Source organism: Mauremys reevesii, linkage group 13 (genome assembly GCF_016161935.1).
Source record: "Mauremys reevesii isolate NIE-2019 linkage group 13, ASM1616193v1, whole genome shotgun sequence".
NCBI classification, from domain to species: domain Eukaryota; kingdom Metazoa; phylum Chordata; order Testudines; family Geoemydidae; genus Mauremys; species Mauremys reevesii.
This window is the reverse complement of record NC_052635.1, coordinates 11,195,393-11,216,704: the sequence shown is the minus strand read 5'-3', so window position 1 is coordinate 11,216,704 and position 21,312 is coordinate 11,195,393. Positions and strand designations below refer to the sequence as shown.

Here is a 21,312-nt window from a genome sequence, read left to right as displayed (position 1 = left end):
TCGATGTTTATAGTTCTCAATAGGGAAATAACCTTCCCATGACACCTGAATATTGGAAAGTTTACAAGAGAGAACAAGGAAGAAAAAAAACACCAAACAAATAAACAAACAAACCCCACAACAACCCCCAAATTCTTGCAATTAACCATCTGCTTTAACTCTCTTCTTTTACACTCAGTTCCTAAGAACATCTCTGGGGATGATAGACGACAGTGCCTGGAGCAGCCAGATAAGCCTTGAGTTGAACCAGCAGATGGCCAGCTATGCCAGCCCCTCCCTTGAGAAGGTTTGTTCTCTGTTAAGGCTTAGTTTCTAGTTAATTTTCCTTGAAATTCTGATTGGGGGCTGCATAAGGCTTCTCTCAAGGCTTCATTACTTTATATTTTATTCTGCATATAAAATTTGTTTTTACTTGTTCCCTGCTCTCTTGCCCCCCTGCCCATCCAATATTTGCTTGGACAGGCTGCTCGTCTGTGCTGCATTGTTGGTTCTCTGGCTGGGCTAGATGATGGGATGTTTCTGCAGTATGAGTGCTTGGACTTGGCTATCTTGTTCTTTCCTGAGTATTGCTGAGCTGGTTCTGTACTGACTGGCACGTTCTGTTACTGGTATCTCAATGCCGGTCTCTTTCTTTCAGAGTTTCCTGTATAAGGCGCTAGGAACATCCTTAGCAGTTTGCCAGGACCTGGTCCATATTAAATCCCAGCTTCATCAATTTTTGACAGCAACGGATTATATGGAAGCCCCTGAGAGACAGGTGAGGACCCTGTCCCTCTCCCCGCTTTACCAAGTAACCCCTGAATGCTCCCTGTGGGGCTCAGCTCTGAGCTGGCCTGGGACAGATGCTATTTTGCTTCATATCCTCTTCGTTGCTGTTTCACTCAGCCCCCGCTGCCCACGGATCTGATGCCTGACTGGCGCTTTACACTCCTTCAGCTGAAAGGAAGGGACTCGTGGGTTAGATCCTAACCAGTATTTTTCTTGGGTGACAGGGAGTCATTTCCATCCTCGCACTCTCTGCTGAGAGCCACTTGGACCTCACCCTGAACGCACTTCAGGAGTTTGGGGCTACAGTGAGCAAGGTGAAGATTTCTGGGTTCATCAGCCGCCTGAAGGTAAAGGAGCCAGGGGGTTCTCTCCAACTTCCTCTCCCTCTATAGCAGGGGCAGCAGCCCCAGGGTAGTATCTGCTCTGCTCAGCTTGCATTGTCCCCCAGTGTGTGCATTCTACGTGACGTCTGCAGTTAAGCAGAGAGGAGCACACTCTGGAGCTGGGGTTCTCTCAAATGATTTTTATCATCTGATGTCTCATGGCTTGAGCGCCCCTCCCATGCACAATGTGTGGGAACTACCTCAGTTGCTTGCATGGAAAAGCATTTAAGGTATTTTTAGCGTTTTTTTTAATCCCAGTTATTAGCTGGAAATGAAGAGGGGTTGCAAGCAACATGTGGCCAACCAACCTGCTTTAGGTAGACCACCAGTGGGCTACGGATGACAATTATGGAACCTGTGATTTAGAGCAGTGGTTCTCAACCTGTCCAGATTAGTGTACCCCTTTCAGGAGTCTGATTTGTCTTGTGTACCCCAAATTTCACCTCCCTTAAAAACTACTTGCTTACAAAATGAGGCATAAAACTATTAAAAAGTGTCATAGCACATTATTACTGAAAATTGCTTATTTTCTCATTTTTACCATATAATTATAAAATAAATCAACTGGAATATAAATATTGTACTTGCATTCTTTGTAGTCTGCTGTAAAACTAGGCAAATAGCTAGATGAGTTGATAAACCCCCTGGAAGACCTCTGCAGACCCTCAGGGGTACACAAGTAGCTCTGGTTGAAAACCACTGATCTAAAGGCTAGAGCAGGAGACTAGGCCTCTGGGCTTCCACTGCTGGCTCTGCCATTTACTCACTGTGCATCCTTAGGCAAGACATTTAGCGCCTGATCTTGTACCCACCAGTGTCAATGACTAAGCTCCCGTGTACTTCACTGCTGTAGGTTCAGCATTTTAGGCTCTCTGTGTCAGAGTTACCTAGTGGGAATGATGGAGATACTAATATCTCCACGCCTCACAGTTATTATATTGCTTAAATACTTCTTGCAAGTGGTTTGAGATCTTTGGCTGAAAAGAGCTTTGCAAGTGCAAGCTGCTATTGCTGCTGTGAGGAATTCCTCGGTCAGCAGCAGATCAGAATTCCAAAGCAAAAGGCATCAGAAGAACTTTCTGATTGTCTAGGACCACCACCATGGGAGAAGAGGCAAGACTCGCAGCACCCTGATGCTGACCTACAGCAGCGTGGCTGTCCATGCTCCAAAAGAACAGCTTCTCTCCCGAGTAGAGGCAGACATCACAAAGAACATCCTTCTCCATTACAGAGCCAGTTGTCAGGTAAGAGTTTTTGTGTGATAAGTGTCACATAACTCAAATTTAAACCTGTAATGGACGGAGTGTGAGCTGTCACATGTTGTATCATTTTTGTTGCTCTTCTTTGTATTTTCTCTAGGTTTTTCTATATTCTTCTGAAATTCTGTAGACCCCAGCTACACAGTAATTCAGATGCAGTGACACTCAGGCTATTCAGAATAACACTCTAACTCCCCTCATATGGATGTGTATCTAGCTCTATCTTTTGCTACCCAAGAGAGACTAGTGCTAGCCTGTATTTAGTTGATTTGCTCACTACTTCCCTTACCTCTTATCTGTCGTCTTGTTTGTCTGTGTGCTTTATTTCTGTTCCCCAGGTGCCTGACTGCTGGTCCTGACTCTCATCTCAGTGCCACCTCTTCACGTCACTTTGCCATTCAGTTCTGCCTTGTCTAACTGAGACTCTCACTTAGGCATTGCCAAAAACAGTTGAACCAAACTGAGACCTTCCAGTAGTTCACAAATGCAGATATTACGGAGGATGGCCCCTGATATTGACCTCTGGAAAACATCCCCTCTGGATACCTTTCCTGCCTTTTGGAAGATTTAACAATAGTGATTTCTCTCTGCTCCATAGTCACCAGCCAGGACATTTTGAGGTTGTGTGTTATGTGGGACTATCTACATTGCTAATAGCTGTTTTGCATTTCATTTTTCAGGTGCTGGGCATCACTGTTGCGAACAAGGTACATTCTAAATAATCTGCCCTCTGCTTTTGCGTTTTCTATACACAAGTTGCTTGTTTAAATTGCACAAAGCTTGGTTTCCTTGCTACATCAAGCAGGAGTCCTGGCTGCTCTGGTGTAAGTGGACCTGGATTTATTTGATGAACCTGGGTTTTCTCTTCTTCTGAGGTGGGTGCAGAGCCAGAGTCCTCTACCTTCTGGGGTCTGGGGACACCTCTCTCCTTCCCTGAGGCTAGATTTAATTCCTGATCTTTATCGTCTGGACTCTGGTTCTTTTCTCTCAGTTTCTCATCTACATACTCTTGTTTCTCCTTCTGGATTATGTAGGACATGAACCTAAAATTAACCCTCATCCACAATGTCATGGAGATTAGCTGTGCCATCTGGGAGACCAGAGACTCCCAGGAGTTCGAATTCTCATACAAACTGGAGCTCCTTGGCTACATGCTGGTGAGTGATTAGGAGCTTTGAGGACTGAAGTACAAGAGAGTTTGTTGTAATGTATTGAGACTGGTTTTCCAGGGAGATGATATTTTATCCATTGGCTGTGACTGTACTACTGCAGTCTCATGAGCAACCTGCATGGCACCCAGAATGCTGGGTCCACTCTGAGCTTGGCAGGGATGCTGACATATTGTGGGCTGTAACTGGAAGGAATGGCTTGTGTCTTGTGAGTTCTCTTTCTGTCCTCTGTATAGCCTGCAGATGGCCCTACGGTCCATTGCTGAGGCAGAGAGCCTGCTGGGCACGGCGTCTGTTTATTCCAGGTCTGGCATATGGCCCTGTTTCAGGGTGTGAGAGGAAGGCCTCTCTGCCTTTCAAATCCATTTCCCATTTTTGATGTCCCTCTTCATGCATTTCAGGACTTCATTCAACAGGAACCACTGGATTCCCTGGCATCTCCAGTTCGCTACAAGGCAATTCTTGCCATTGGACATCTGAGGTAGGCTATTTTCTGCCATATTTCCTGGCACTGTGATGCCTTCTTATTTGTTAATTCATGAGTGTCAGCTTGGGAGCAGTTTAATGCCTGCAGGGTTTGGCTCACCAGGACCTCCCCGGGGGGAGGGGGGGCAAGTGGGGCAATTTTCCCCAGGCCCCCACGAGAGTTTTTTTCAGGGCCCCTAGAGCGGGGTCCTTCACTCCGGGGGCCCTGGAAAACTCTCACGGGGCCCAGGCCCCCGGAGCTTCTTCTGCTCCGGGTCTTCGGCGGCAATTCGCCCTGACTCCTCTGGCCGTGGCCGTGTGGCTTCCATGCTGCTCACCAGCAGGACTTTAATTCTTAAGGATTTGAATGTGTCCATTTGGGGGTTTGTGCTTGAAAGACACAAGTTTGGAGGTTGGTGGGGCATGCAGTACAATGGAGCAGAGGTTCAGATGGGGAGGGAGGTGTCTGGCTAGCTGGCAGGGGGAAGAAAGCTTGTGGGTTTCTCTAAAAAGGAGAGTTGATGTTTTAGCTTTACTTCTAGATGAGCCAATACTTAAGAGAGGTGCAAAGTGAAGGGTTGTTCGCATTTGGGGTTCTAGATTGGGACAATCTCTAGTCATTGGACCCATTTCTTTCACTTGGAGGTGGTACTGAGTCTAATGCATGACTTTTCTCTCTATCTTTCTTCTGCCAGCAAACTCAAACCATCTCTGACCATGGAGGAAAACCGTGAACTCCTTGATCAGTGCTTCAAAAGTTTATTTCCCCTTCCTCCCTTGGAGAAGATGAAAGAGGAATGTGAGACAGCAAAGGATGCTCTGCATATACAAGTACGTGATGACAATTCTCCTCTGGCACCATCCACTGTATTTCTGCCCCGCAGGCACTGGGTGATGGCAGTCACACATGGCCTCCCTGGCAAGGTTATGGTTAGCTTTCCCCGGCCCCCACACACAAATGATCTGTACTGAGCCTAACTCCTTCTCTTCCGGTTTCAGTTAATCTACGTGAGGTCCTTTGAAGCCCTTTGCAAGCTAATGGAGACATTGCTGGAGGAAGCACCAACCGCAGACTGGTTCCAGGAAATGTTTGAAGTGAGTAGACCATTGAACCGTGGTGGAGATTGTTTCTTGTGTTACAGCAGGGAAGAGTCAGAGATTTAGGGGGTCAAGCTTCAGTTGTGGAGGAATTTTCCACAACGGAGTGAATTTTAGGGAGAGAGCACCAAATTCTTCCTGGGATAAGCGGGCATGTGCCCCATTGAAATCCATGGAAGCTGTGCCATTTTATGCCAGGGCTGGATTGGCACCAAGTTCTTATAGTGTTGTTGACACTACTTGGAGCGGCAAGAAAATCACCACTGCAGTAGCCAAATCCAAGAGAACCAGTTGAAACTGATCACTTCTTCTAAGAGGAATTCATGAATATTGAGTTAAGCCCTGTGTATGGAAACTCATTCAGAGCAGAGCAGACTTGCTGTTCCTCAGACATGAACAGAATATCGTGAAGAGCTGAGGGGTGGGGAGTTTGATGCATCTTCAGTATAAAAGTGAAGTTAGAAAAGGAGCTCGGCTGGGGGAACTTCTCTGCTCTTATTCAAATTAATAAAAATAAATGCTCCTCTCTGTCATTTTGCCACTCAATGTGGGAGAAGTTGCCCAGGAAACAGACCACAGCAGCAGACATCAAACAGCATGCAATGTGCTAGACAGCTCCCATCAGACAGTCTACAGCAGACATCACATACACGGGCCCAGATTCATCTCTCGTGTAACTCCTTTGGCTTCAATCGAGCTACAGTACACCAGAGGTGAATCTGGTCCCTGGGACTTGTCTAATGGAAGAGCCCCTTAGATATAGGTGTAATTCCTTTGCTACATGGAGGTCAGATGCTTTGGAGAGGGATTTTAGTGACAATTAAACCTGTTTAAGAGGAACTTTTGGGAGGGATTTTCTGGTACTAACTCTGTCCATTCCTCTGCTCTACCAACAGCTCCTAAAGACATGGTTCAGTTCAGGGAAGGAGTGGGAGAGAGAGGGCCTTGCAGGCCAGCACCCAGCTGCTGACTGTCTATCAAGAGACAGTTCATAGCACAGTGAGTATAGCCGTACTCTTCCTTGAGCTGACTTCCCTGCTTACATCAGAACTGACACTCAACGCAAATGCATGAAAAACTCTTCCAGGACAGCAGCTGGGATCTCAAGGTGATGAACATCCCTCTGCTTCCGTAAGAGAGAGGTTTACACAACAATGCTGTGACCACACTGTGGGCAGACTGCAAGAAGTAGAGGGAGACAACCCCCAAACTGATGGCTTATTCTATCATTAGATTCACCAAGTCAACAACAAAAGAGCTTCCACCCTAGTTAACAAGATGCCAAACATGGTCCTCTTTTGGTATTCCAGACCTTGGCTCCCATGTAAACATCCACGTCTTGGAAGAGGGGGGAGGGATAGCTCAGTGGTTTGAGCATTGGCCTGCTAAACCCCAGGTTGTGAGTTCAATCCTTGAGGGTGCCATTTAGGGAACTGGGGTAAAAATCTGTCTGGGGATTGGTCCTGCTTTGAGCCAGGGGTTGGACTAGATGACCTCCTGCGGTCCTTTCCAACCCTGATATTCTATGTCTAATATAGTGAGGGGTTACTGGAAACCTGATTCACCATATGTGGGGTTCACTGATCATAAAGGCCCAGATGCTTATCCCCAGGTCAATGTGAATCTCAGGTCTTCCCCAAATATCACGCTGTCAGCCAATCCTTAACTAAATCTAAGATTTATTGTTAAAAGAAAGAAGAGTTACAAATGGTTAAAAGATCAATATCCAGACAAGTGACTTTCCATGTTCATAGTTCAGGATCACAACAGTGATGGAATAAACTGCTGGTTTGTAAAAGTCTCTCTGGAATCATCCCAACAGATCAGAATCCAAAGGCAGCTTAGATGTAAAGTCTGTTAGTTTTTCCAGGCATTTTCCAGGTTCTTCCAAATGAACTCATCTCATTCTTTTTTGAACCCAGTTATACTTTTGGCCTTCACAACCTCTCTGTGGCAATGAGTTCCACAGGTTGACTGCATTGTGTGAAGAAATGCTTCCCTTTTTTTGTTTTAAACCTGCTGCCTATTAATTTCATTGGGTGACCCCTTGTTCCTGTGATATGTGAAGGACTAAATAACACTTCCTTATTGACTTTCTCTACACCAATCATGATTTGATAGATCTCTATCATAGTCCCTCTTAGTCGTCTCTTTTCCTAGCTGAAAAGTCCCTGTCTTTTTAATCTCTCCTTATATGAGAAGTTGTCCCATATGCCTAATAATTTTTGTTACTCTTCTCTGTATTTCTTCCAGTTCTAACATATCTTTTTTGAGGTGAGATGAGCAAAACTGCATGCAGTATTCAAGGTGTGGGGGTACTGTAGATTTCTATAGCGGCATAATGATATTTACTGCCCAGGGCTGGCTCTACAGTTTTTGCCGCAGCCGGCTGAATTGCCGCCCTGCAGGGGGGGGGCAATTCAGCCGGCTGCTTTAGCTGCGGCTGGGATTTAAAAGGCTCTGGGCTCCCCGCCGCGGAGGGCAGCCCAGAGTCTTTTAAATCCCCACCGCCAGCGGGGAGCCCAGAGCCCTCTGACTCCCCGCCACGGCTGGGATTTAAAAGGCTCTGGGCTCCCCGCCGCTGAGGGCAGCCCAGAGCCCTCTGATTCCCCACCGCGGCTGGGATTTAAAGGGCTCTTGGTTCCCCGCGGCTGCAGGCAGGGGCGGCTCTAGGATTTGCGCCCCTGGGGGGGGCGCTTTGGCGGTTGCCAGTTGGCGGCTCTGGTGGACCTCCCACAGGCATAACTGCGGGAGGTCCACCGGGGCTGTCTGCCGCCCCCTGGGGGATGCCGCCCCAAGCGCGCGCTTGGCCCGCTGGTGCCTGGAGCCGGCCCTGGCTACATGCCACCTCCCTCCCCTTCTGCTCAGGAAAACAAAAAATTTATCCTAATGCTGTTGGTTCACCAAACCAGGCCTACGGCTTTGGCCACAATTCAATGGCACACAGCCAGAAATGTAGCAAACAGGAAATGAAAGAATTCAGTCCAAGAAAACTCTGCTAAAATAAAATAACTACTTGGTGTGAATTCATTTCCTGAGCTCTAGTGAAGTGACATTAATGTATTCTCCAAGTTCATCTTTAAAAATCTTGCTTGCTAATGCTCAGGAAAATTTGGAGTCTGAAAAATAAATATTAGTCCAAGGTACTGATCAGAAATGGTTAGATCATTTGCATTTATTAATTTGTTGCTGCTGGATGGATTCAGGCTGCTAAGGGTTACATTTTCACAGTGCATCAGCTGAGAGAGTTGGTGCCATTTGGAAAATTTTGAGAAGGTGCCCTTTATCCAAAAGGTAACAGCAGATTTCCTAGTTGTTTTTTAACTTTATGCAGAACCTGGTGACTTTTCATTTAAGCTTATGATGGAACTAATAGAGCATCAAGCTTATCTTAGCAGTGTATTTGCTTTGATGGACCTTGTAGTTTGCACTAATGCATTTTATGCCAATGTTGGCAGTTGAACACAGTGACAGCAAAAGTTAGAGTTTTTGTTATAGCATTTGATGTTAGCTATAGGAACAGCCCAATCCTGGCACTAAAAGATTAAGAGATGATAGTACAATAACTTGTGAATTTTAAATGAGATCAAAACCAGTTGCTGTCACCATTTCTTCCTGGTGTGTTCTTGCATGGAGGTCTATCCAGTGTGGAAACCTCCCCTGGACATTCTCTTCATGTTGTTTTCATTTGTGCTGTGGTAACAGTGAATGAGAAGAAGCAGACATGGAAGAGTGGCACTGGTCAGAGGTCTAACCAAGCCGCACACCTACTTTCTCATTTATTGTTCTGGTTGGATCACTACCCATGCTGGGTTTGAACATACATAACAAGCACACACACAAAAAAAGGGGTGGCTGGACTGCCGAAGCAAAAACAAAAAAAACCCCAAAAAACCAGCAGCCGCAGGGAGCGTGTGGAGGGTGGTCAAGGCGGCTCGCAGGGGGATGAATGGTGGCACCCACCCCCTGTAGGCAGCCAGGCGCTGCAGCCCGCTCGCAGCCGGGCGAGACGGGCTCCCTCCTCCGGCCTTGGGGTGCCTCTCCTGGGGGCTGCAGGAGGTGCTGGCTCAGCCACTCCTTTAAAGGCGGCTCAGCCGGGCCGGGCTCAGAGCGGCATGGGAGGCGGAGGCGGGTGCAGGCAGCGGGGAGTGGCACGTCCTGGGGAGCCCGGCAGCATGGTGAGCGGTGGGGATCACTAGTTCCTGCCCCCCACCCCCACCCCCGGGCCCGTGCCCCGGCTGGGCTGGGACTGGCGGAGCGTGGGGAGCCAGCCGGGGGCTCCAGAGCTGCAGACCGGGCTGCCAAAACAAAAAAAAAAACCACGGCAAGGTGGCCGGAATGCCCCGCCCCAAGATTAGCCAGAATGCTGCCCCTTACAATGTGCCGCCCCAGGCATGTGCTTTCTCATCTGGTGCCTGGAGCCGGCCCTGTTACTGCCTTATTATCAATCCGCTTCCTAATGGTTCCTAACATGTTGTTAGCGTTTTTGACGGCATGTGAAGCAGATGCTTTCAGAGAACTGTACACAATGACTCTGAGGTCTCTTCTTTGAGTGATAACAGCTAATTTAGACCCCATCCATTTGTATGTACAATTGGGATTATATTTTCCAATGTGCGTTACCCAGTTCAGTACAGGAATCAGAGGCACAATGTTACATAAGAACATAAGAACATAAGAAAGGCCTTACCGGGTCAGACCAAAGGTCCATCTAGCCCAGTATCTGTCTACCGACAGTGGCCAATGCCAGGTGCCCCTGAGGGAGTGAATCTAACAGGCAATGATCAAGTGATCTCTCTCCTGCCATCCATCTCCATCCTCTGACGAACAGAGGCTAGGGACACCATTCTTATCCATCCTGGCTAATAGCCATTTATGGACTTAGCCACCATGAATTTATCCAGTCCCCTTTTAAACATTGTTATAGTCCTAGCCTTCACAACCTCCTCAGGTAAGGAGTTCCACAAGTTGACTGTGCGCTGCGTGAAGAAGAACTTCCTTTTATTTGTTTTAAACCTGCTGCCTATTAATTTCATTTGGTGACCCCTAGTTCTTGTATTATGGGAATAAGTAAATAACTTTTCCTTATCCACTTTCTCAACATCACTCATGATTTTATATACCTCTATCATGTCCCCCCTTAGTCTTCCCTTTTCCAAACTGAAGAGTCCTAGCCTCTTTAATCTTTCCTCATATGGGACCCTTTCTAAACCCCTAATCATTTTAGCTGCCCTCTTCTGAACCTTTTCTAGTGCTAGAATATCTTATTTGAGGTGAGGAGACCACATCTGTACACAGTATTCGAGATGTGGGCATACCATGGATTTGTATAAGGTCAATAATATATTCTCAGTCTTATTCTCTATCCCCTTTTTAATGATTCCTAACATCCTGTTTGCTTTTTTGACCGCCTCTGCACACTGCGTGGACATCTTCAGAGAACTATCCACGATAACTCCAAGATCTTTTTCCTGACTCATTGTAGCTAAATTAGCCCCCATCATGTTGTATGTATAGTTGGGGTTATTTTTTCCAATGTGCATTACTTTACATTTATCCACATTAAATTTCATTTGCCATTTGTTGCCCAATCACTTAGTTTTGTGAGATCTTTTTGAAGTTCTTCACAATCTGCTTTGGTCTTAACTATTTTGAGTAGTTTAGTATCATCTGCAAACTTTGCCACCTCACTGTTTACCCCTTTCTCCAGATCATTTATGAATAAATTGAATAGGATTGGTCCTAGGACTGACCCTTGGGGAACACCACTAGTTACCCCTCTCCATTCTGAGAATTTACCATTAACTCCTACCCTTTGTTCCCTGTCCTTTAACCAGTTCTCAATCCATGAAAGGACCTTTCCTTTTATCCCATGACAGCTTAATTTACGTAAGAGCCTTTGGTGAGGGACCTTGTCAAAGGCTTTCTGGAAATCTAAGTACACTATGTCCACCGGATCCCCCTTGTCCACATGTTTGTTGACCCCTTCAAAGAACTCTAATAGATTAGTAAGACACGATTTCCCTTTACAGAAACCATGTTGACTATTGCTCAAGAGTTTATGTTTTTCTATGTGTCTGACAATTTTATTCTTTACTATTGTTTCAACTAATTTGCCCGGTACCGACGTTAGACTTACCGGTCTGTAATTGCCGGGATCACCCCTAGAGCCCTTTTTAAATATTGGCGTTACATTAGCTAACTTCCAGTCATTGGGTACCGAAGCTGATTTAAAGGACAGGTTACAAACCTTAGTTAATAGTTCCGCAACTTCACATTTGAGTTCTTTCAGAACTCTTGGGTGAATGCCATCTGGTCCCGGTGACTTGTTAATGTTGAGTTTATCAATTAATTCCAAAACCTCCTCTAGTGACACTTCAATCTGTGACAGTTCCTCAGATTTGTCACCTACAAAAGCCAGCTCAGGTTTGGGAATCTCCCTAACATCCTCAGCCGTGAAGACTGAAGCAAAGAATCCATTTAGTTTCTCCGCAATGACTTTATCGTCTTTAAGCGCTCCTTTTGAATTTTGATCATCAAGGGGCCCCACTGGTTGTTTAGCAGGCTTCCTGCTTCTGATGTACTTAAAAAACATTTTGTTATTACCTTTGGAGTTTTTGGCTAGCTGTTCTTCAAACTCCTCTTTGGCTTTTCTTATTACACTCTTGCACTTAAGTTGGCAGTGTTTGTGCTCCTTTCTATTTGCCTCACTAGGATTTGACTTCCACTTTTAAAGGAAGTCTTTTATCTCTCACTGCTTCTTTTACATGGTTGTTAAGCCACGGTGGCTCTTTTTAGTTCTTTACTGTTTTTCTTAATTTGGGGTATACATTGAAGTTGGGCCTCTATTATGGTGTCTTTAAAGGGCCCACACAACTTGCAGGATTTCACTTTAGTCACTGTACCTTTTAACTTTTGTCTAACTAACCCCTCATTTTTGTATAGTTCCCTTTGGAAATTAAAGGCCACAGTGTTGGGCAGTTGAGATGTTCTTCCCACCACAGGGATGTTGAATGCTATTGTATTATGGTCACTATTTCCAAGCGGTCCTGCTATAGTTACCTCTTGGACCAGCTCCTGCGCTCCACTCAGGATTAAATCTAGAGTCGCCTCTCCTTGTGGGTTCCTGCACCAGCTGCTCCATGAAGCAGTCATTTAAAGTATCGAGAAATTTTATCTCTGCATTTCGTCCTGAAGTGAAATGTTCCCAGTCAATATGGGGATAATTGAAATCCCCACTATTATTGGGTTCTTAATTTTGATAGCCTCTCTAATTTCCCTTAGCATTTCATCATCACTATTACTGTCCTGGTCAGGTGGTCGATAATAGATCCCTAATGTTATATTTTTACTAGAGCATGAAATTTCTATCCATAGAGACTCTCTATGGACGTTACCAGACGTGCCTGCTACTTTGGGAGGCTCATTAATTAGGTTACTCTTCTGTGGGGAAGGGAGGGTGGGGCAGTTCTGTAATTTTATTAATGTGCTGCTTATGTCACTTGTGTGTTCTACTCCTTCCTTCTACAAGTCCCCTCCCAATGGAGCTCTCCTGCAGGACCTAGGTTCCCCAGGGCTAATAACTAGAACTAGACAAACATGCGCACACACTAGCAGAGCAAGTCAATCAGCACTCCCCAGCTGATCCCCCTCATATGTCCCTGTGTTCAGTGGGCTGGGTTAAGCAGCACTTTCAAGCTGGTACCCTCATGCGCCCCTGGTCTCAACAGGCTGGGTTCAGCAGCACTTTCCACTGCTCCCCGCACCCACTTATGTGCCCCAAGTTTAACACATTCCTATCACACTTTCACATTACAATTGTACGGGTAGTAACCCATTTGATGAGCAAACCCCACAGTATTTTGGGGCACTACAGGGATCTTTAGCTTAGGTACAAGAAGTGTTGCTGCAGAGTAAATGGGGGAAGCTAAAAACACAAAAATCTGAAATTGATAGAGAGAGAGAGAAGCAACCAGCTGACCCATAACAGTTATTGATTGAATCATAGTGATAACCACACCAGGAGGGCTAAACAAACATAGCAGCTACATTTTAAAGGTTAATCCCTGAGGTAGGAAAGAAAACAGAGAGAGAGAGATGGATCTCACCCACTCCATGAGGCTTGAACTGGTCGGGGTTCCCAGGTGATGGTGGTAGCTCAGGGTCCTGAGTGCTGGAGACAGGCAGAGCCCCCAGCACGATCAGTCAGGAGGTGGAATCCCAGTGGAACTGATGCAGAGTTTGGGTCTATACATCAGAACCCTTTCTTGGGCATAGGTAGGGGAGTTTGTAGAGAAAATACAGTGGTTGAAGGGAGAACACTAGATTTGTTTATGGGTAAACTGATGGCTCAAGGGTTTTCTTTAGGCTAGACAATAGGAGCTGATCATTCTTGGCTATGGGTGTTGTTTTCTTCCGGGGAGCTCACAAGGCAACTAGGCTGCTTCAGTATTTTGGGATATGAGTCAAAGATTTATTACTAGAATTGGTCTGATAATTGCTGAGCTGAGTGTGTGCAGGCGTAGGTTCATTAGCATCTGGAGCAGGGATTCCCATGATTCAATGCGTCCCTGCTTTCTGGTCCCAGAGTTCAGTGTGGTTCTATGTTCTTCATTCTTTATGCTAATCCCTATTCCATCTTTCATGCAGTTGAGGCATGCGGAGTTGTCTCTGTTCTTCATTCTGTATGCAAATGGAGATGTCTTAATCTTGTCACCCTTGTCAGGAGGCGTCTAGGTATGTCTCCCCAAACCCTTCATTGTTCTCTGCAAGCCTTTTCTCTGATCGGTTTTGGTTCAAACAGAGATGGGAATTGGGGGTGTCCTTCATGAGTCACACAAGCTAGATACTGTGCCCTGGTTCCCCAAAAACACAGAGCTGACTGGTATCAACAATAAAGATGGCAAGTGAAGTCTAGTACAGCTGGAGAACGTTCATTCTTCATTCTTTTTTAATTAGACTCAGGAAACTTTTCATCAGTTTGGATCTCTGATTGGAGCAATAGCACCATACAGCTGTGATTCACTGGCCACGTCTCGTCAGTGGGTGTTTGACTGTATCAGCTGCCTTCTCTGTATACAAGGTGAGGAGACCATTAGCAGGTATAAGTAATTCTTCCCCATTAGCAGGTATAAGTAATTCTTCACCTTCTTTCACTGTTGTAATGTCCATTTTTTGCCTCTCTAGTTCTTTCTGTCCTGTCTGTTGGCACTTAGATAACAGAGTGGTGGGCATCTTGTAAATAGCTCATTAGAAGAGACGATTATGATGTGTAAAGAGTGTGGCACACTTCTGGGAACTGTACAAATAATAAATGGTCTGCACCAGGTAGATAACTGCTCAGTTCCTTAGAGCTTCTCTACACAGGGACACTAAGGAGAGTTAATCCAAATGAACTAAAGGTGTAAATTTTAAAGTGTCATTAAACACGTGTGGATGCTCTGATTCTGAATGAAAATGGCCCTTCTTAATTTTAGTGAATTACATGAATTAAACTAACCTGAAAAAGGCCCCTTTAATTCTAAATAAGTGTGTCCCCAGAGGTGTTTAATGAAGTTTAACTAATGCAGTTTGAAAATGAATTTGGATTAGCTTTCTTGACTATCTCCATGTAGACAAGCCCTTGGTACTAAACATTTTCATTCTCTTTACCCTGCCACTGGCTGTATTGGAGGGGTTTCCTGAACTAATTATTTAAACAAAAAGTTCTTGCAGCAGCCCTCTGTCATGAGCATTCAAAGCTATTGGAGTAAGTGTAGGCCATTTTCCCATTTGTGAAAGAGTGGGACAGGTGTTGGCAATCTATGGCATGGGTACCGAAGGTGGCACGTGAGCTGATTTTCAGTGGCACTCACACTGCCCAGGTTCTGGCCACCAGTCCGGGGGGCTCCGCATTTTAATTTAATTTTAAATGAAGCTTCTGAAACATTTTAAAAGCCTTATTTACTTTACATATAACAATAGTTTAGTTATATATTATAGACTTATAGAAAGAGACCTTCTCAAAACATTAAATTGTCTTACTGGCATGCGAAACCTTAAATTCGAGTGAATAAATGAAGACTCGGCACAGCACTTCTGAAAGGTTGCTGACCCCTGGCGTAGGATATTCTTTTCACCTAATGGTTAGATGTAAAGGGATAGAACTTGGTTAATATTTAAGGCCATTTCCAATTAGGGTGACCAGACAGCCAATGTGAAACTCATGCAGGACTGGGGTGGGGGATAATATGAGCCTATATAAGAGAGAGACCCCAAAATCGGGACTGTCCCTATAAAATTGGGACATCTGGTCACCCTATTTCTAATTATTATTAATCAGTCCTAAAAAACAGTGTTGGTGATTCAGAAACAGAACAAGGGACTCCAGTCTTTGAGTGTACAACATAGAAATCCCAGCATTGTTTAGAAGTGACGGATGAGCCTGGGTTTCCTGCCGAAGGTTTTGTCAAGCCCCATCTCGTTTACAACGAGAGTTTGGTGGAGGGATTCACTTCTACATTGGAACCCCTCACATCTACCTCCATGAGTTGTACTTGAATGTGAGATTAGATGTAAATAGTGAGAGCAGAGAGGCTACTGAAACCAGACACCCCCAGAAAGCTGCTCCAAGCTGAATACGGTGCTTGTTCAATCCTGTATCAGTCACAATAACATACCGCTACTGTTAACTTTCAGACATTTAGGGTGTAATCCCGACTCCATTATAGTCAACAGGAGTTTTGCCGTTGACTTTGATGGGGCCAAGATTTTACACTATGCTGATAACAGCCTAGCACATGGATCCTCCTGTATGAATATCCATGCAGTAGAGGTTCAGTTTCATTAGTCGTTACAGTACTTTTTTTCCTTTTCTCCACTCCAGGCCAGCCCATGAACCTGGGGTCAGCGGAAGAGGAGCTGAGATGTCTCCATGAAGAACTAACAGCAGCTCCAGACCCCGAGGCTCTGTTTCAGGCATCTTCCAAAATGGCCAGGGTAACTGACTCAAAAAAGTTGTGCGGATGTTCTAGTGACCAGGCACCCTTCATTTTACATTTACGCTTTCATGATGCCTTCCGTACTTGGAGCGAGCTGTGGGCGAGGGGCATTCGTTGCTAGTAACCAGCAAGATGCTTTTCATAGATGTGTGCTATGAATGCCATGTAAAATCCAGATTCCACAGAATGTTGCACGCCCATGAAAATGCACACGCAGATGCGCACACATGTACCTATCCAGCTATCCATGAGAAAAAACTGTATTAGTGGAACATCAAGCTGAGAACCCATCCAGTCTTCATTCTGTCACCTTGTGGGTTTGCCTTAGCCTATATTTGTGTGCATGCCTCTCTTGACTTCATTGTATATATTGTAAAAAGATGCAGTGTATCTAAGAGAATACAAACTGGAAACTTACCTCCTGCATATCCAGTACAATGTTCTGCTAACTGTGCAACAGAAGCTTTGCCTCAAACCTGATCTCATTAGTGTAGAATACAAAAATGTAGTATATAGACTATGGAGAGAATTTTAATCCCAAATGGCTAGCTGGATATGAGGCTAATTAACAAGTTGTTAATTAATCAGAAGGGTAGCCATGTTAGTCTGGATCTGTAAAAGCAGCAAAGAGTCCTGTGGCACCTTATAGACTAACAGACGTATTGGAGCATGAGCTTTTGTGGGTGAATACCCACTTCGTCGGATGCAATTTGCTGATGCATAGATATTTTTCCATAGAGATATTAGGCCTCCATTTTTACAAGTGCTTTTCATTGCAGTCTCTCCTGTTTTTGATTTGTTCCCAGGTTGTTAGTGAGTACTTTCCCCCAGAACAGGCCACAGCCTTTATTGAGGCCACAGTGGAAAGTATGCTGTCTGCCAGCCCCACCTGTGCCACAGCAGCTGGACTGTGGATGAAGGTTATACTGAAGGAGTGTGGAGATGCCATGCTTGATAAGGTAAAATGGGAAACTGGAGAGGTTTTCTGCCTAAACACGAGGCTTTTAGATCTTTGCCCTCATGTGTAATGAACAAAAATCTTCCTGTTTCTCCCCCTCGGACATAGTCGATTCCATCTCTGTTCCCACCCTAAACTAGGCAATGGCAGAATCAATAGCAATAGACAGAGAGAATCCAAGGGAAAAGGAAGATGGTTGGTTATTTATTTGTCTGGCTTGTTGCCACAGTATTCAGCCAAGAAAGGCTTGAAAAAACACTCTGGGGAAAAGACAAGAAGACAGAATGACCGGCACTTGGAGGCATCCAGTTCTTAGGAGGCCTATGGCTAAGGGCTACCTGGATAAAAATAGCCCTGTAGTCATTCCCAGTGAGTCTGGAGCCTGGGCTCTGAGACCCACCCTCTTGCCAGGTTTCAGAGCCTGGGCTGCAGCCCGAGCAGGAACAGCTACACTTTTAGCCACATAGTGCAAGCCCCTCAGGCCCAGGTTGACCTGAGCTCTGAAACTCACTGCTGTGGGATTTTTTTGGTGTGTAGACGTACCCTTTAAGAATAGAAGGAGGGAGGGAGAAAACTATAGTGTCTTTGGGATCCACTATTTATATGCCTTATTCTGGAGCCCAGTGCGTTAGGGCTAGATGAAAGGAGCACTCCACAAATCTTCTATCAAGGCTGGTGAAAGGCCTCAGGACAGGGAACCCTTGCAGCAGAACTGCCACGTTTGCACAGTATTTCGAAGATGTGAAGGGCTAGGAATGAATGAGAGGTCGTCACCTGTTCATAGTCCCAGGCATTTGCACACTGTGTTTAAAGCACTTGCATATTTTGTGCTTGTGGTTGTTTATGAACTGTGCATCCTTCGAGGCAAATGGTTGCATTTGGCTGCTTAAATCACACCTGCAAAATCTGGGCAAGCAAAGCCTTCTTTTGTGCATGCCAGCTGGTTTAGTTAATGCATAGCTGGGCACCACCACATTAAATTACCTGGTATGTACAGGGAAACCCCACTCAGGGGTGGCTCCAGGCCCCAGCACGCAAAGCGCGTGCTTGGGGCGGCACGCCGCGGGGGGGTGCTCTGCCGGTCGCCTGCGGGAGGTCCACCGGAGCCACGGGTGCCACCGTGCTTGGGGTGGCGAAATGGCTAGAGCCGCCCCTGACCCTGCTATAATGCGCCCTGTAATAATGCGAATTCGGCTATAACACGATTGTAAGGTGGCTCCGGCCGCCCCAGGCCAAAAAAAAAAAGCAGCTGGAGCGCTGCGGAAGCGCAAAAGAGAGAGAGAAAAAAGAGAGAGAGAGGATTTGTGAAGGGAGAGGGGCTGGAGTGCCCCCAAAGGGAAAAAAAAAAGCAAAAAATGGAATGTGCCTTCCCCACTGCCTCTTCCCACCTGCCCCCGCTTACCCTTTTGCTGAGAAGAGCCACTCTCTCCCCAGCTGCTCCTCGCCCTTCCTCTGCCCGTTGCACGTCTCCCCTGCTCACCCCAAGTGTTTTCCTCTCTCCCTCCATGGCTGAGAGCCCCTGCTGCTGGAGCTCCACCCTTTCAGTTACTGCGGTGGGCAGTTCACAAATGAAAGTAGTTTTCTGCCCAAGAGAAATCGACCGGCTTGAAACTGACCAGCTTGAAATGGTAAACCCTGCTATACCGCGACCCAATTTTTTGGACCCTGATCATCGTGTTATAGCGGGGTTTCGCTATATGTGTGTGTGTCAGTGTTAATTTTTACAGCCAAGTGTGGGCAATTGTTGTGGGTTAAAGTTACACAGACATATTTGAACGTTTGTTTCTTGAGGAATTTCTAAAAAAGCAGCAAATGTCTAAAGAAAGGTTTTGATTCTGTAGAATGAATGGAGAGAAAGAAAAAGGGACATTTCATTCTGGTTTTGTTCCTTCCAGGTGCCAGCTATTGTGGATATAATATATAGCCACATGGCTACTATCCAGGAGGGCAGCTTGAGGCAATTCCTGCTGGAGGCAGTGTCTATTTTAGCTCACCATCACCTAGAGGCAGTGATCTCCAGCCTACTCAGCAACCATCTGCCAATGGACAGGTATATACCGCTACCTATTGCATTCATCTTGGTAAAACATGGGTCCCACAGCTTTGCTGGGAGATGTAGGGCTTTATTTAAGCAGCAGACATTTTGGGATAATTACTGATGGTTAATAGCCTGGGTCTTTCTCCAGGAAGGTCCAAGAGCATGGTAAGGTGGGGTGTGGAGAGAAATTAAGTGTCATTCTGTTTCCATTAATTCATAACTGCTTTGACATCCTAAAGACCTAACTTTACTGGTATAACTGGAGTGTATTGTTGGAAACATCTACTTCTCTAGCAGGGCTGGCTCAGGGCTTTGCTGCCCCAAGCAGCAAAAAGGGCGGGGAATAAAAAAACCCTGTGATCGTGATGTGCAGCTCTACTCCTTCGCTCCGAGAAGGAGTGAGGGACCAGCCGCCGAATTGCCACCGAAGACCCAGATGTGCTGCCCCTCACCATTGCCTGCCCCAAGCATCTGCTTGCTGGGCTGGTGCCTGGAACCGGCCTGGCACTCTAGACACCTGAATTGACCTCACTTTGGAAATTAGCAATTGCTGTTGATTTCCTGGTAGCATGACAGCTTCAAGTCCAATCCCTGGCTGATGACAAAGAATAGGGCCAATATTGTCATCAGACCGCTTGGTATCAGTCAGTGTGTGGCTGCTAGAACAGAGTTGCTGTCCTTGGGATTTAAAACTGGACTGGAAGCAGATCCATCATTTCATTTAAAGGTCCCCAACTGGGTTATCAGTTATCAGTGCTGGAATCTAAGACCATAAGAACGGCCATACTGGGTCAGACCAAAGGTCCATCTAGCCCAGTGTCCTGTCTTCCGACAGTGGCCAGTGCCACATGTCCTAGAGGGAATGAACAGAACAGGTAACTGTCAAATGATCCATCCCCTGTTGCCCAGTCCCAGCTTCTGGCAAACAGAGGGTAGGGACACCCTTTGTGAAGGGGAACTAGGATGGCCATGAATATTCGTTCTCATAATTGTATGTCCAGTTAGTAGAAATGTGGCTTTTCTTTCATCCACTTGCCTTCCAAACCCTGGATCTTTGGGAGCCACATGCTCAGGATTCCATATTTACTGGGAAGTGGGAAAACAGGAACTGAGATTGGCGCTCTGTGTCCTGTCCTTCGAAGTCTAGTATTAATGGTTAGGCTGCAGTAAGACTAGGTCACTTAACCTAGTTCTGTAACTGGAAACTCAATATTTAAACAGGAGGAGCGTTAAAGGAGGACAGTGCTCCTAACTTTCTCCTCATAGGCAAGGAGAAAAGTTGGTCTTTACTTAAATAGGACGCATTCAGTCTGAGCCACAAAAGTGTCCAGGGGTCACATGTAACTTCTGTTAAATTGCAGTGACACCAGTGAGCTGTGGAGATCTCTAGGGGAAGACCCCTTGCTTGCCATTCAGGTCCTACAGGTCCTAATAGAAAAAATAAAGACGTCAACAAGCCAAGAAGAAAGCATCACCTCAGAGACTGAAACTGACAGGCATTTGGCAGCTGCTGAACCTCTCTCAGTAAGTTAGATGACAGACACGCCTTTCAGGCTTTCCTCTGCCCTGTGACAATCCTGCTGCTGGAAAGCTAGAAGAGTGGTAGAATATTGCTGTGTGGGCACTTCTCCTCTGATGTACTGTTTCCCTGAGTCCAGCTCTGCTGTCTGTGGAACAAATACGCAGTTTTAGAGTACGTGGCTGATTTACTTAATAACATCTGGCAATTAGAAAGTCTTTGAACCAGGTTTCTCACAGTGCTTTGCAAATATTCCTTAGGACTCACAACATGCCTTGGTAGGTCATACACATTTTTACAGATGTGGGAAACTGAGCCATGAGTTAAGGGAGTTGCTTGCAGTCATTCAAGTTACCGGCAGAAGTGAAAATTCAGTACAGCTGATATCAGAAGGGGAGAAGAGGGTGTGATGGTGTTGGAGGAGATCTCATTTTTTACCATGCTCTCCTTTCAGGCAACATGTGCCATCTTTGAGGTGGTGTCAGCACAGCAGTCGAGCAAAGCTGTGCAGGAGCTGCTCCCAGAGTTGTTTCCTGTTCTCCTGCAGCAGGTCAGCCGAACCTCAGGACAAAAGATGCCTTTGCCAAGGATAAGAAGCCGGAGCCTATTCCAAAAAGACCAACAACATACTGAGGGCAACCCTTGCCGGTAATTAGAAGGAAGGGAGAGAAACAAA

At 45.9% G+C, this 21,312-nt stretch overlaps 1 protein-coding gene and 1 long non-coding RNA gene across 2 annotated transcripts; both read left to right on the top strand.

Annotated features, from left to right (window-relative positions):
* Window positions 1-230: 230 nt before the first annotated feature.
* Window positions 231-2,571, top strand: LOC120379711 (maestro heat-like repeat-containing protein family member 2B). The gene is made up of 4 exons (XM_039497198.1): window positions 231-286; window positions 638-757; window positions 993-1,115; window positions 2,243-2,571. The coding sequence occupies exons 1-4, from the start codon at window positions 254-256 to the stop codon at window positions 2,411-2,413; spliced, it is 447 nt and encodes a 148-aa protein (XP_039353132.1). The 5' UTR covers window positions 231-253; the 3' UTR covers window positions 2,414-2,571.
* Window positions 2,572-4,820: 2,249 nt separating this feature from the next.
* LOC120381208 lies at window positions 4,821-6,083 on the top strand. Its single transcript, XR_005587978.1, has 3 exons — window positions 4,821-4,875; window positions 5,044-5,139; window positions 6,039-6,083. It is a non-coding gene; the product is annotated as an uncharacterized LOC120381208 (long non-coding RNA).
* The last annotated feature ends 15,229 nt before the right edge of the window (window positions 6,084-21,312 follow it).

Excerpts from the sequence above, each read along its gene's own strand:
- LOC120379711 (XM_039497198.1), top strand. The coding sequence starts at position 254 with ATGGCCAGCTATGCCAGCCCCTCCCTTGAGAAG. Across the intron at positions 287-637 it reads CCAGCCCCTCCCTTGAGAAG|AGTTTCCTGTATAAGGCGCT; the intron begins GTTTGTTCTCTG and ends TCTTTCTTTCAG. Across the intron at positions 1,116-2,242 it reads GGTTCATCAGCCGCCTGAAG|GACCACCACCATGGGAGAAG; the intron begins GTAAAGGAGCCA and ends CTGATTGTCTAG.